At 38.8% G+C, this 14,281-nt stretch overlaps 1 protein-coding gene across 2 annotated transcripts in view; it reads left to right on the top strand.

Annotated features, from left to right (window-relative positions):
• Positions 1-14,281, top strand: part of SEL1L3 (SEL1L family member 3) — a 117,228-nt gene that overhangs the window by 82,781 nt on the left and 20,166 nt on the right. For both annotated transcript variants that reach the window (XM_027836698.1, XM_027836699.1), the window contains 3 exons: positions 3,625-3,801; positions 5,048-5,175; positions 6,009-6,092. In XM_027836698.1, the coding sequence (XP_027692499.1) occupies positions 3,625-3,801; positions 5,048-5,175; positions 6,009-6,092 (389 nt within the window). The remainder of the gene's footprint in view (positions 1-3,624; positions 3,802-5,047; positions 5,176-6,008; positions 6,093-14,281) is intronic.

The following is a 14,281-nucleotide window of genomic DNA, read 5'->3' as shown; positions in this document are numbered from 1 at the left end:
GCTTTTTGGTGAGGCAAGAGGGGTTAAGTGACTTGCCCAGAGTCACAAAGCTAATAAGTGTCAAATGTCTGAGCTGGGATTTGAACTCAGGTCCTCCTGACTCCAAGGCCAGTGCTCTATCAACTGCGCCACCTACCTGCCCTGATAAACATAAAGTCTTTCATCAGGCTTGTTGTACTTCGAAAGAAACTATCAGGTCTTGGATTTCAGGGACTAGCATTCAAGAATCCAGGGAAATCGCCATACTACAATGAAGCAACCAAATCAAACTTAAGCAAAGGATTATGTTTGTTTAAATTTTAAAAACCAATATAATTATATTATTACACAACACTTTAAGAAATCTAATATTTCATTTATGTAGGCATTGCTTCTGCTTAATGTAGGGTAGTTGAAAAAAATTCATAAATAGAAAGCCCACCTTCTGGCAGTGATGAAATTAGAGCTCTACCTCTGAAGAAGTCAACTTCCTACTATGGAATAGATCTCTTACTCACTAAATCTAATGACTTTTTCTCAGCCTCATTTTCCTTGACCTCTCTGAACATTATGACTCTGTTGACCACTCCTTTCTCCTGCATACCATTTGTTTTCTCTTGGCTTCCCTGAACTATAGCAGAAAGAATAAATACTTCGGCTCTTCGAAGAATCTGTGTTCTCACTAATGGTGATATACCCACCGATGGGACGTATTGTAAGCAATCTATACATACTCAGGGTGGGACTCTTATCAGGTAGATTCTCCCATAAACCTTCCATCAGAGTCCATACCTAGATTTTCTATTAGCTCCTTTAACATTTTGAAAGTACTAATGTAACACATTAGTTGGCACTCTGTCTTGATACATGACTTTGTCTTGATACATGACTATTTTATCTCATTTTCTGGTCATTTGTCTCATTAATAATCTTTTACAATGATTTGATGCCCAAAATAACAATTATTGCCTTTTAAAAGTCATCCTTCTTAGACTGTGCAAATTTGGGGATTATGATTCCTAATGCATTGTCTGATACATTTTGCTATGTCCTTGAGCATCAGTTAATGGCCTTATTTTCATCACTTATAAATGGGAAACCTGGAGAGACTTGATTCAATGCTTATGCTATTTTAAAAATGAGTCAAGCAAAGCCAAGGTTGCTGTGCTATTTTTCATGAGGAATGTTTGTCTGCTCTATTTTCTGAATTTTTAAAAATTTTATTATTTATTTATTTTAATACTCTTTTAAAAATTTTGAGTTCCAAATTCTCTCTCCTTCTAGCCTTCTTCCCCCACCTATTGAAAAGGCAAGCAATGTGATATCAATTATACATGTGAAATTATGCAAAACGTATTTCTGTATTAGCCATTTCTTCCCTCCCCCTCACCCCATCCTGCAAAAACAAGCAAGAAAAATAGAATGAAAAAATTATACTTCAATTTGTACTCAGAATTCATCAGTTTTCTCTCTGGAGGTAGATAGCATTTTTCATCATGAGTCCTTCAGAATTATCTTCCTTCATTGTATTGATCAGAGTAGCTAAGTCTTTCATAGTTGATCATCATTACATGTGTACCATGATCACCTGGTTCTGCTCACTTCGGTCTGCGTTAACTGTAAACAGGGCTGCTGTTACCAAAGAGCACCCAGTCCTGTGCCCAATATCTGCTCAGGGTCCTTGTAATCTCTTTCTCACCAGTTGTTCAGTCCTCTTACCTGGGCTGAGAACTCCTGAAGCTTCAGTGGCTGCTATTGCAGCCTCTTCTGAGGCCCCCCACTGATGTTGCCACTACATGTACTCCAGGCTGGGCCCTTCCTTCCCCCTCCCCATGTCACAGACCTCTCTTAACCAACGTCCTAAGTTGTTTTTGGGCTGGAAAAAAAAAAATGTCTTATCATAACCTTTTGTTAATTATGCTGCTCCTGAAATCGATTTGACACATTATTTTAAAGCTGTTTGGGAGGGAATGTTCGGGGAATTTGTCTAGGTGGCTACCTCTACTCCACCATCTTGGCTCCCTCATGTCCATTTTATTTTGATAGTCTACCTAGCCTATCTATAGATCAACAACAATATCAATAATAATGTATATTTATATAGCACTTTATAGTGGACAGACTCATATCACAAAGAATCCTAGAGTCTTAGAGTTGGAAGGTCATGAGTAATCATCTAGTCTAACCTCTTATCTGTAGGTAGACCTTGCAAGGACTGTTGTTTCCATTTTTACAGGGGAGTAAACCAAGGCTCAAACAATTTTAAATGATTTGCCTAAAGTTACATAGCTGGTAAGTGGCAGAACTAGGACTTTGGACCCTGGTATGCTAAAACCAGGTTCATTTCTTTCTACTACATCATTTAAGCCAATCCAATAACAAGCATTTATGATGTGCCTGCTCTGGGCAAGGTGCTATGCTGGTGCTGGATAATACAAAAACAAAACAAAAAAACAGTTCTACCCAGAGTCTCTTTTTCACTGGGGAATAGCATGCAAAGAGACACTGTTGAAGAGCTTTGACTTCCTGTTGGTCCTGAGTCCTTTTAGCACCAGGTGACATTTTGAAAAAAATATTTCAAGAACTGTGTTTCAACATAACTGGCTTCCTTTGTATTCTTACATATTTTGTTTTGTGCATTTAAAAATATTTTTCTGAGGAGGGGGCCACAAACTTCACCAGATTGCCCAATGGGTCCATGACACACACAAAAAAAGCTAGAAGTCATTTTAGTAGAAATCCTCCTAGAATTCTTTTAGATCAATAGTTCTAATATCAAACATGGTTTTTTTTTAGAGAGACTGGAAGAGGATCTATTGAAGAGAGTAAGGGATGCAAGAAAGAGCAAGGAAATGAAACGCACAAAGGGATTTAATCCAAAAAGAACAGGAGGATTCATTGCAAGTCAGGCTTTATATGGGCACCCTAGTTAGTACCTATCTCCAGTGCACTCTCTAAAGTTGGCCCTTTTCAGGTTCGGGCACTTTTTGGGAAAACCTCCTCTTACCTTCCTACAGCTTCCCTTCTTCTCTTAGATGCTCAATCCCTGCTGAGGCTTTAAACTAGCTGTCAAAGCTGGGAAGGCTCAGTAGTCACAGATGGCCTTTACTTGCAACTAGGAAGTTGTGGCAATTCCCTGCTGTGGTGATTTCATTGTTTATAGCAGAGTAACCCAATAGATCATCAAACGGATCAATTGGAAACCTCCTTGAGCTAGGGCAGAGTTCAAACATCAAGGTCCCATATGCCTCACATATTTCCATGGTTGTTCAGAAAGTCCTGTTCCTTTCGCATATCTATGCTAGTCTGCCCTGCATATAGTAGAATGTTGCCCTTCTAAGAAACTAAGCATTATTCGAGTACAGAAAGTGAGTGATAAATTTGACCTTAGCATCGTTATTAAGATGATAGACAGAAATCATTGCAGCTGCTTCATAAAAGCCTACATGGATAGAGATGTTGAGGATGCCTTGATGAGTAATTCTAAGGTCTATTTAAATAACCCATCTGCCCCTAAAAAAAAAAGTAACAGAAGTTTCCATAGGGATTAGATTTGTGTAGGTTACTCCTATGCTCTATTACTATTTTAACTTTGTTTCTTAGGGAAAATAATTTCTATTTTGTTGTTGTTATTTCAAAATGCAGGGGTTACATCAGGCAGTGAATGGCCTAGGATGGTATTACCACAAATTTAGGAAAAACTATGTCAAAGCAGCAAAATACTGGCTAAAAGCAGAAGAAATGGGGAACCCAGATGCCTCGTACAATCTTGGAGTTCTCTATCTAGATGGCATTTTCCCAGGAGTTACTGGAAGGAACCAAGTGAGTAAGACTTCATGGAACCACTACTGAAAGCTTTTTCTTTTAACCCATCTACTTCCCCAGTGAGCTTGGGGAAATCTATAAAAGACATATGGGAAAAGGACAACTAAAAACCCAAACCAAAACCAATGAAAAGAACCGGTGAAGTAGGTATAGCCAGGTACCTACACTGAGTTAGTTTTTGAAAGCTGAGCCCTTAATTTTGTTCTAAACTTCCTGGCAGCTCAGGCATGAGTGGATACAATTTCAGCTACATATTTTTTATTATCGTGAAAAAAGGGAAGCACACAAGTTAGTCTAGAGAGAGAAGAACTTTGTCATGGCCATGAATTCAAAGTAGAAGCAAATATTTGTTGAGTGTCTTCTGAGTGCTCAGTGTCTTCTGAGTGCTGTAGGCACCTGAGAAGGTTTAGATGGTTAGACACATGGTCCTTGCCCCAAAGGCTTTAGTCTAACTGGAACAGTAAGACTAAGGTGAAATAACTTGGAACAGTATGTGACAGTAGTTAATTAAGAACTATATTGGGTGGTACAGATTCTAAGTGATGATACAGAAAAGAAGGTACTCGTAGAGTATTTAGATTTGTAGGAGGGTTATTAAGCATGCATAATGAACAAAAATATATATAGATTGTCCCAAAAATCTTAGTGCTTTAAATTAATTTAATTAAATTAATTAATTTAAATTTTAAGCTTTAATAGTTTAAATAAGTTTTAAGCTTTAATAGCTTGAAACTGTGCTAAGACTTTTGGGATGCCCTGTATGTATTTTTGTTCATTATGCATGCTTAATAACCCTCCTACACATCTAAATACATGACACTTATATCGCTAATTATATTCTAGTTCTCATCTCTCTTAAAATAAATTAAAATTATGTGTATGTGTTTGGAGGGAGGGATTAGAAAAAAATCAACTGAGTGGATTTTCACCTGAAGTGACTGTTAGTGTGCTTTGTGTGTGATGAACAGGCTTGTTTGCTGGCTAGCTTGATCCCTGATTAGCTGTAGTAAGTTGTCACATATCAGACAGAAACCTTTCTTCCCAGGGCTTGTGTCTTCTAGAACTGCTTGTCCTGTCTTTGTTTCCTTTAGGGTATTTGAAGTTATGAGTCTGTGATAAAATCAGTCTTAAGGTACCTCGCTATCTTGGCACTTCGGAGGTCGGCTCGGCAGAGAGGGAAGAAGAATGTGGACGAGACACCTCTTTATTAGGCAGGCTGACATCTTTATCTGTTTCTTTACAGACATTAGCTGGTGAATATTTCCATAAGGCTGCACAAGGAGGACACATCGAAGGAACCTTGTGGTGTTCCCTATACTATATGACAGGCAATTTGGAGACTTTTCCTAGAGACCCTGAGAAAGCTGTTGTGTAAGAAACCATGAAAAGTTATATATGGAAGAAACATTTATCATAGCAACAGCAACTGAGGGAATGGAGAAACATGTTTTGGGAAATAATGTCTTGGGAATTCTTTACATTTCTCCTTTGGAAATCACTATTACACCAAAGCTTACCTTATTTGGAATTCATCAACTCTTAACTATCTGGTAACTGACTACCCAGTTTATGAGTTAGCTGGCCCTTTTATTCCAGTCAAAGAAAATAAAACTTAGCTAGATCTTAAAAAGAAAGCACATTTTAACAAAGAGGTGATTGGAATAGCAGGTGAAAATGAGGTTTTTAGATTATATTACAAATTTCATTTATTGGAAGGGAAGTCAATATGCAAGGTAAATTTAAGCACCTCTCCAAATTACTTTTGTTCAGAAACATGAACAAAGACATTGCCAACTTTACAGGGGCATTTTCATATGTAGTAATGAAAATGGGTAGTGATATGCATTTCATAGGTAAATGATGTTTATGAAAAGTAAAAATTCACCTTATTGATTTCTGCATGCTATACTTGTCCTTCTTTAGCATAAATAATTGAGAATTGACCATCTGTACCTGTCCTCTACCATTTCATTTGTAAGCATTTATGAGAAAGAACAGTCACTACAAAGCTCTAAAAAATGGATCATCATTTTCTTCTTGACATTCAGTTGTGATTTGTTGCTATATAAAAATTCTAACAAGCAAAATATTCCCCAAATGGGATTTGTAGAGCTCATATGCAAAAAAAAAAAAAAAGGATAATTATTTCCACCTAATTTAATTTGCAGTGGTTTTGATATTTGCTATCCCTTTGTCTTTTACAGTTGGGCAAAACATGTTGCAGAAAAGAATGGCTATTTGGGTCATGTTATTCGGAAAGCTCTCAATGCCTACCTGGACATGTCATGGTAAGCTTGAAACACCAGCTGCACATAAACATTTGCACTTCTTTAATTTGTCCGTGTTTTTCAATTAGTTTATACAGCTTTAAGAAATACGTTTTTTAAACCCAGCAGAATGTGGGGAAAGTTATGGACTTCCAGTAATGGCAGCATTTCAGAGGCTAATTGGCTTTTTATTGAGAAATAGTATTTCCAGTTTTAATTATACAAGAGAACTATTTCACTGAGGGAAACCTTCACCTTCAGCAAACTAAGAAACACAGATACATTAACACTTCAGTTCACTCCACATCTCCTCCTGCATCCCATTCCTGTAGATAACTGAGTATTTGCATTGTCCTAGGAGTTCTGGATCAAGGTTACCCTTAGACACAGGGAACTTAAGTCAAGAAGCATTTATCATGCACCAGGCACAAAGAAAGGCAAAAATAGTCCCTGCTCTCAAGGAGCTCACCATCTAATGTGAGAGACAACATATAAACAGCTATGTAGCAAAAACATATCTACAGGATGATGAGGGTACAAGATCTATAGGAAACTGAGGATAATCATAGAGGCACTAGTGTCAAGAGGTATCAGGAAAGGCTTCTTGTAGTATTCAAGCTGGGGCTTGAAGGAAGCCAAGGGGACAGAAATGAGGAGGGAAAGCATTCCAGGAATTGGGAGACAGGATGGACTTCCTGGTGCAAGGAACAGCTAGGCAGCCAATGTCACTGGATTACAGAGTACATGCAGAAGAGTAAGTTGTAAAAAGACTAGAAAGGTGGGAGAGGGCTTCGAAAACCATGGGATTTTGTATTTGATCCAGAGAGCAAATGGAGTTTATTGCATAGGGGGAGGACACCTAATTTCAGACTTGTGATTTGAGATCACTTTGACCGCCGAGCAGAGGATGAACTGCAGTGGGGAGAGTGTTGAGACCTGAAGACCAACCAGCTGACTATCTTCATAATCCAAATGTGAGTTGGTGAGGGTGGGTGGCAGTATGAGAAGAGAGAAGGGGCATATATGAGAGATGTTAGAAAGTAGAGTAAACTTGGCAAATGATTGGCTATGGGGGTGAGAGATAGTGATGAGTTCAGGATGATGTCAAGGTTGCCAGCCTAGATAACTGGGAGGATGGTGGTTTTCTCGATAGTAATAGGAAAATTAGGAAGAGGGGAAGGCTTGGGGGAAAGATATTGAGTTCAGTTTTGGACATGTTAAGTGTAAGATAGCTACAGGATATCCAGTTCCAGATGTCCTTTAGGCAATGGAAGATATAATTCTAGAGGTTAGGAGAGGCTAAGGCTGGATAAGTAGATCCGAGCATTATCAGCATAACCTCAAGTCACCCTCCTCTTTGCCCTATGGGCAGGTTGGCAGTTTGGGAGAAGCTGTCCCATCCGGGTTGCCAAGGAGGACACAGATGGGTAGATGGAAGGCTTAAATCTTGACCTTCCATGAAGTCTATCCTACCATCTCAGTTGACAAGGAGCTTAGGATGACCAGGACACATTCACCAGTGCTCTAGCTTAGCATGTGAGAAGGCTTTCCTCTCTTTCTCAGCATTATGAGTCTTCTTCCTGAGCTGCTTGGTGTCAGACTCAACAGATGATCACTTATACACACAACCTGCTGCTTTGCCACCTCTTGGTTTAACACATTAAGGGATCTCCTCTCAAATGAGATGATACAGAATAACTCACAGGGTTCACATTTATGCACTCCTTCAAGGCTTGTAAAGCCATTCCTCTTAGCAGTCCTGGGACATATGTAACAGGAATATGTTTATCCCCATCTTACAGATAAGGAGGCTGAAGCTACGAGAAATGAATGAACTTGTCTGTGGTCATGCAGCTATTAAATGTAAAAAGAACCAGGATTCAAACCCCAGCTCCCTAATTCCAAGTTCATTATGTTACGTTGCCCCCAAATGTATGCTAAAGCCCTTTGTCAGACTATAAAGCATTGTGTAAATATATATTGTTATTATTCAAATCTTTGCCTCTTTCAAATCCATATCCCAACTCTCTATCACAATTTTCTCCTAAGCAAAACAATTTTAAGCTGGTTTATGGCTTAAATTTAGACATTTCAGTGAAAATGAAAATAGCTATGCAAATTAACACAGCCCTGTAGACCATGATAGAAATAGACCATGAAAGAAATCAGACCAGCTCAAACCTAACTAGGCTCTCGTAAGAATATTAATTCAGAAGTTAAATGTAACTCAAATGATGGGTAATTTTCCTTTTTGGGCTACTAGAGATCACAGTCATCAGAAGCCAGTCACAAGGAAGGCAATATAAGAATACAATAGCTTGTAAAGACTTGTCAGGGGGATAGATTTTGAAATTAACTGCAAGATTGAACTACCCCAACCCTTTTGTAGAGTTATGTGTGTAGGGTTCTATTTAAATATACACAGTATGGGTGCACTCTACTTTGTCCAACAGAAAGTTGATTGTTAAGAACTTTTTAAGACAAATCCCATTTTTCCTGTTGACATACCTTATCATTTCCAGAGCAGTAGCAGCTCAATTTTTACTTGACATTTTTATGCCCTGTAACCAGCTTGTTGGTCAACTAGTTAATGGTCTGTGAGGAAACACTTAGGTGGAAATAAACATGCCTACTTTTATCAGCTTTTTAAGTCAGAATTTTCATATTTGGGGTTCTCTTAAAGGGAAAGCATATTTGTAAAATGGCCCAGGTTGTGGGCCATATTTTATTTTATTTTATTCTTTCTGCAGGAAGTGTTTTTCTCCCTTATTAATAGCATAGGATTCTTTCTTTCATTTTCTGAATTTACATGGCTTGACACCATGTAGAGTTTTACTTTTAAGTATCACTTTGAAAAAAATCTACTGTTAGTTGACATCAGATCAAAATTTGTTTGCGTTCTCCATCTTACAGTAATCTGACAGCACATGGATTTTTTCAGGGGCCCGGATGCACTTTGCATGGTTTTTAGGTTGCATAGCAAAATCAGTGATGAGCCTAATGGCTTTTTAAAATATAAGCTTCAGCCCGGATTTAAAGACTTTCAGTGCCAAAAGGAAGGAAACATTATCATCTATCTCAGAAGGAAAATGCTTACCATATGAAAATATTTTGGGGATGTGTTTTTGCATCTTCCAGATTTCCAAACCCATTTCCCTTCCCCATGCAGAAAATAGAAAATATCCTTCTTTTCTTCTATAACATGTTGTGATTTTTCCCAGTTGGCCATTTTTAATATAATGTGCATCTCTGCCAGTGAACCAACTTTCAGTACCACCTCCTCTTTTTCTTTTTTTCCTAGTTTATGAAGAGATTTATTCTGGACATTATTTTCAACTTGTGTGTGTCAGTTTGATGAGCTTGTGCTTTCCTAGGTCATTCAAAAATTCATTTGGAATAGTTTAAAAAGGGAACATGAGCTTTTTTTCTATGTCGGCATAGTATGGGAGACTGTATCAGAGCTCCTGAGGTCATCCTTGGACATCTCGAGAAATTGTCCAGGAAAGGGCCAGCAGTCAAGCTGTCATGGTTAATTCTACTCTTTTCTCCTTTTCCATGTGTTTTATCTGGGAGTTACACATTCTCTTTTCTTTTGCCTTGAAAGTCCTAAAGTACTTAACCTAAGAGGATGCCAGATTTATGGTGGGCTTCCAGCAAGACGAATTGATTCACTGAGTTCCAGGTGAAAAAGATGTACTTTGTTGCATACATAGTGTATACTAGACTTTAATTTCCCTTATATCCATCTTTGTCCCCCAAACCCCTGCCCTAGGCATGGGCAGAGCAGGAAATAGTTTAAAGGTGTTATGTTTTGTTTTTTTTAATTTATGTGTCATTAAGTGAGTTCATCAGATAGAGGCAGCGTGGGTTCAGTTGTAGATACCTAGGTAATATACATGTATAGAGATGTATGTATGTAGATACTGAACCACATCTTTTCATGTATGAGGTTGGCCTAAATGGCCACTAAGGGGTACTATTTAACATTGATTCTATGGCAAAATAATTTGCCCAAGATAACAAAGCGAGTTAGTGGGAAATGCAGGAAGGAGAACCCAGATTTCATTCCACCTTGGCCATTGTAGAGGCAATGTGGAACAGTAGGAAATAGGCGGATTTGGAATCAAAAGACCTGGGTTCAAATCCTAGCTCTGCCACTTCTCAGCTGTGTGACCTTGGATAAGTCACTGAAGGACCACTTTCTGGGCCTCAGTTTCCTCATATGTAAAATTAAAAGTATGGACTAGATTGCCTCCAAAGGTTCCTTCCAACTTTCTCTCTATGATCCCGTAGTTCATTCCTGTACAGTTTCTCTTCAAATATGGCCAAGTGATAAAAATTATAATATGCTCTGGCTACTTCTGGATGCTTTCCAACGCTTTGAGAATGGTTTGGTTTTTTTTTTTTTCTACTACAACAATATGGTGAATCGTAAAAGCCACTGAACTAGAGGTCAAGACACCTGAGTTCTCGACCCAGGTTTACCATTTGTGAACCATGTATCTTTGGACAGATCACTTAACTTTGCTGAGCTTCAGTTTCTCCAGCTACAAAGACTAGAGATGATACTACTTTGTTCTACCTACCGCAGGGCTGTTGTAGAGACTGGCTACTTTGTAAACATGAAGGTATTATTTTTAGAGAACCAGGCTGTCTCAGTGGTTATGTAATAGCTTAGGATCGCCAGGATTGTGATTTCTAATCCTGGCTCTCTGTCTATCCTGCTTTGTGACTCTGGGAAAGGGACTAATCCCTGCCCCGCTTGTCATTGTTGTTGAAAATTGAAGGTGTCAGAATCAGAGTGTGCAGGCATTTGGAGAAAAGTTCTACATAAATTTTGGCTATGGAAAAGTCTCTGGGTTTTTTCCAGCTCCTCAGTTGACACTAATTTTGAGCAGGAGAGGAGGAATATTGTTGTGATCTACTTAGTGCTCATCAAAAGGAATTTTTGCTGCCCAAACTATGAAACTTCACAGACTCTCAGATGAGTGGTAGCTAGGTGAAGCAGTGGATAGAGCAGCAGGAATATGTGAATTCAAATCCAGTAGCAGATAACTTACTAGCTGTGTGACACTGGGCAAGTCATTTAATCTGTCTGCCTCACTTTCTTCAACTGTAAAATGGAAATAATAACAGCACCTACCTCACAAGGTTGTTCTGAGGACCAAATGACATATTAAGGTATGTATAGCATTTTGCAAACATAAAAGCACTATATAAATGTTAGCTAGTCATTGTTATTATTATTATTATTATTATTATTATTATTATTATTATTAATTATCATTATTAGAAAGGTACCGCAGAAGTTATTTAGCCCAACTTGCACCTGAACATGAATCTTCTCTCCAGTATACCAATGAAGCCTCCAAGGATGGAGAACCCACTACTCCCTATAGCAACCCATTCCACTTTTGAACAACTCTAATTGTTAGGAAGTTTTTCTTTTTATCAAGGCAAAATTGGCCTTCCATCCATTGTTTCCAGTTTTGCCCTCTGGAGCCACAAAGAACAAGTCTAATCTCTCTTCCATGTGACAGCCCACTTGAATATGGCACCCTGTGTTGTCTTCTCCACAATAAATATATCCACTTCCACCATCTGATCCTTCTTTTCTTCTATAAATGATCTTAAATAACTGGTATTTTAAACTGGAAACTTTTGAAAGAACCCAGCTATTTATTTTGCTATTGTTGTTATTTTTCTGAAGAAATCTTTTATAGCTTGAGTTGAGATCTGTATTAAGGGCTTTCATGTGAAGCATGATATTCACTCTTTAAAACTTATTAGATCCTTACCTTTGTGCTTGTGGGGTATTATAAACATAGTAAGGCAGGGCTGGGGGTGGGGGATAGGGGATGGGGGTGACAGAGTGGAGGGGTGGAGGGTTAAGGAATGTGGTCTTAGAATGACTGGTGCCCATCAACCCAGATAGAACAAGTTTAATGAACCCATGAACCAGATTCTGGATGGTGTTGGTACGAGTTGGTTGCATTATGTGATAAGTCAGTGTAAAACCTGGGGGCACCTTTTCAGAGGAGGTATCTATGAATACTGTTAATAATACTTACTTCACAGTCCTGTAAGGAAGAGAGAGCAAGTATTAACATCATTTCATTGATGTCTGACATTCAGAGAAGCACTCTACTTTGTCATCTCATCCAATGCCACCATTTTATAAAGGAGACGACTAAAGAGGAAAAGCGGCTTACCAAAAATTGAAGGACTGGTAGGCCAGAGTGAGGTCCCAAATCCAGGCCTTCTGACTACAAATCTAGGGTTTAGTCTTTGAGGAAGCTCTTATGTTCCCATAGTCCAGCATACCACAGAAGGAAATAGAATTTAAGGCCCTTTGAATGAGAACTTTATCACAGTATATAACTAATGCCTGTCCCTCCTGGAGCTCCCACTTCTTGGCATTTCTTGGCATGAATTTTGCCTATGGCCCTATGAATACTCTGGGGAATAGATAAACTAGAATGATTTTGCAACTGTTAAAAAATATTTTTAAAAAATATTGGAAAACTGCCCCTGCTGGAAGCTTCCCTGTCCCTTCTTGCTATGCACTATGGCTAATTGCTCTGCTGCCTTACGTATAATGGAGTCTGATATAATCAGCACACTCAGCAGTCACACTGCCCATGACCTGCAGCATAGCTGGATTCAGATTTTGTTGTCCTCATTTGGCTTCTAAATATCTATGAGTGTTCTTTCCTGGTGCCGCCCTGCTAGTAGTCACTTGGAATATTTTGGAAAAGTTGGGTCTAATAATAAATGAAATCAGAGGCAGAGCCAAGGTGGCAGAGTAAAGGCATAGGGACTTGCCTGAGCTCCCCCCCAAACTCCTTCAAATACCTAAACAAATTCTAGAGCAGTAGAACTCACAAAAATATGCAGTGAAACAACTTTCTAGCCCAAAACAACTTAGAAGGTTGGCAGGAAAGGTCTGTTGCATCAGGTTGAGAGAGGAGCATGGTCTAGCACAGTGCAGTCAGCACATACCAGGCCCCAGCAAACCAGGAGCAGGTCTCAGAGCAACTGAATCAGTGGCACCAGTAATGGTTTCTAGACCCTCAGCCCTCAGACAGTAAGGGGATCAGACAACAGGTAAAAAGGAGATTTACAGGGTCCCTTTGCTGACACCAGGGGCAGGACTCTGTTTCGTTGCCTATGCTTGGACCTGGGTTGCAGTCCTGGGTCATAGTCCCAGGGGGATGAGGAGTACTAGCACACTAGTGCTTGTGGCCACAGTGGAGGAGGGACCCTCCTCACAATTCCAGAGTTGAAAAGAGTGCTTGTAGTCACTCACAAACCAATGCACAGTACAGGAGAGTAGTAAACACACCTGTCTGTAGATCATATCACCTTGGAAGAGCTAAAAACTTACAGGTCCCCAGAATTACCTCTGAAAACAACTACACAAAAAACCTGAAGCTTAGGACAGTGGGCCCCCTCCACTTGGGAAGCAGAGCCCCACTTTAGCATAGAGTTAAAAGTCAAGAAATAGGCTGGAAAATGAGCAAACAACAGGAAAAAATTCTGACCATAGAAAGTTACTATGGTGACAAGGAAGATCAAAATACACACTCAGAAGAAGACAACAAAGCCAAAATTCCCACATCCAAAGAAAATATGAATTGTTCTCAGGCCATGGAAGAGCTGAAAAAGGATTTTTAAAAATCAAGTAAGAGAAGTAGAGGAAAAATTGAGAAGAAAAATGAGAGTGATGCAAGAAAATCATGAAAAAAGAGTCAACTGCTTGGGAAAGAAAACACAAAAAAATACTGAAGGAAATATCACCTTAACAAACAGAATAGGCCAAATGGTAAAAAGAGGCAAAAAAAAAAATCCAACAAAATGAAGAATGCTTTGAAAAGCAGAATTGGCCAAATGGAAAAAGATACACAAAAATTCACTGAAGAATAGAACTCCTTAAAAAGTAGAAGTGGCTAAGTGGAAAAGGAGGTACAAAAGCTCACTGAAGAAAATAATTCCTTAAAAGTTATAATTGGGCATGTGGAAGCTAGTCACTGTATGAGACATCAAGAAACAAACAAAGTCAAAAGAATGAAAAAATAGAAGAAAATGTGAAATATCTCATTGGGAAAACAACTGACCTGGAAAAGAGATCTAGGAGAGATAATTTAAGAATTATTGGACTACCTTAAAGCAAAGATCAAAAAAAGGACCTGGACATTATTTTTCAAAAA

The sequence above is a fragment of the Vombatus ursinus genome, unplaced genomic scaffold (genome assembly GCF_900497805.2).
Source record: "Vombatus ursinus unplaced genomic scaffold, bare-nosed wombat genome assembly UNPS02014818.1, whole genome shotgun sequence".
In the NCBI taxonomy this organism is placed as follows: domain Eukaryota; kingdom Metazoa; phylum Chordata; class Mammalia; order Diprotodontia; family Vombatidae; genus Vombatus; species Vombatus ursinus.
The sequence above is the reverse complement of the archived record's forward strand: the minus strand, read 5'-3'. Positions and strand labels throughout refer to the sequence as shown.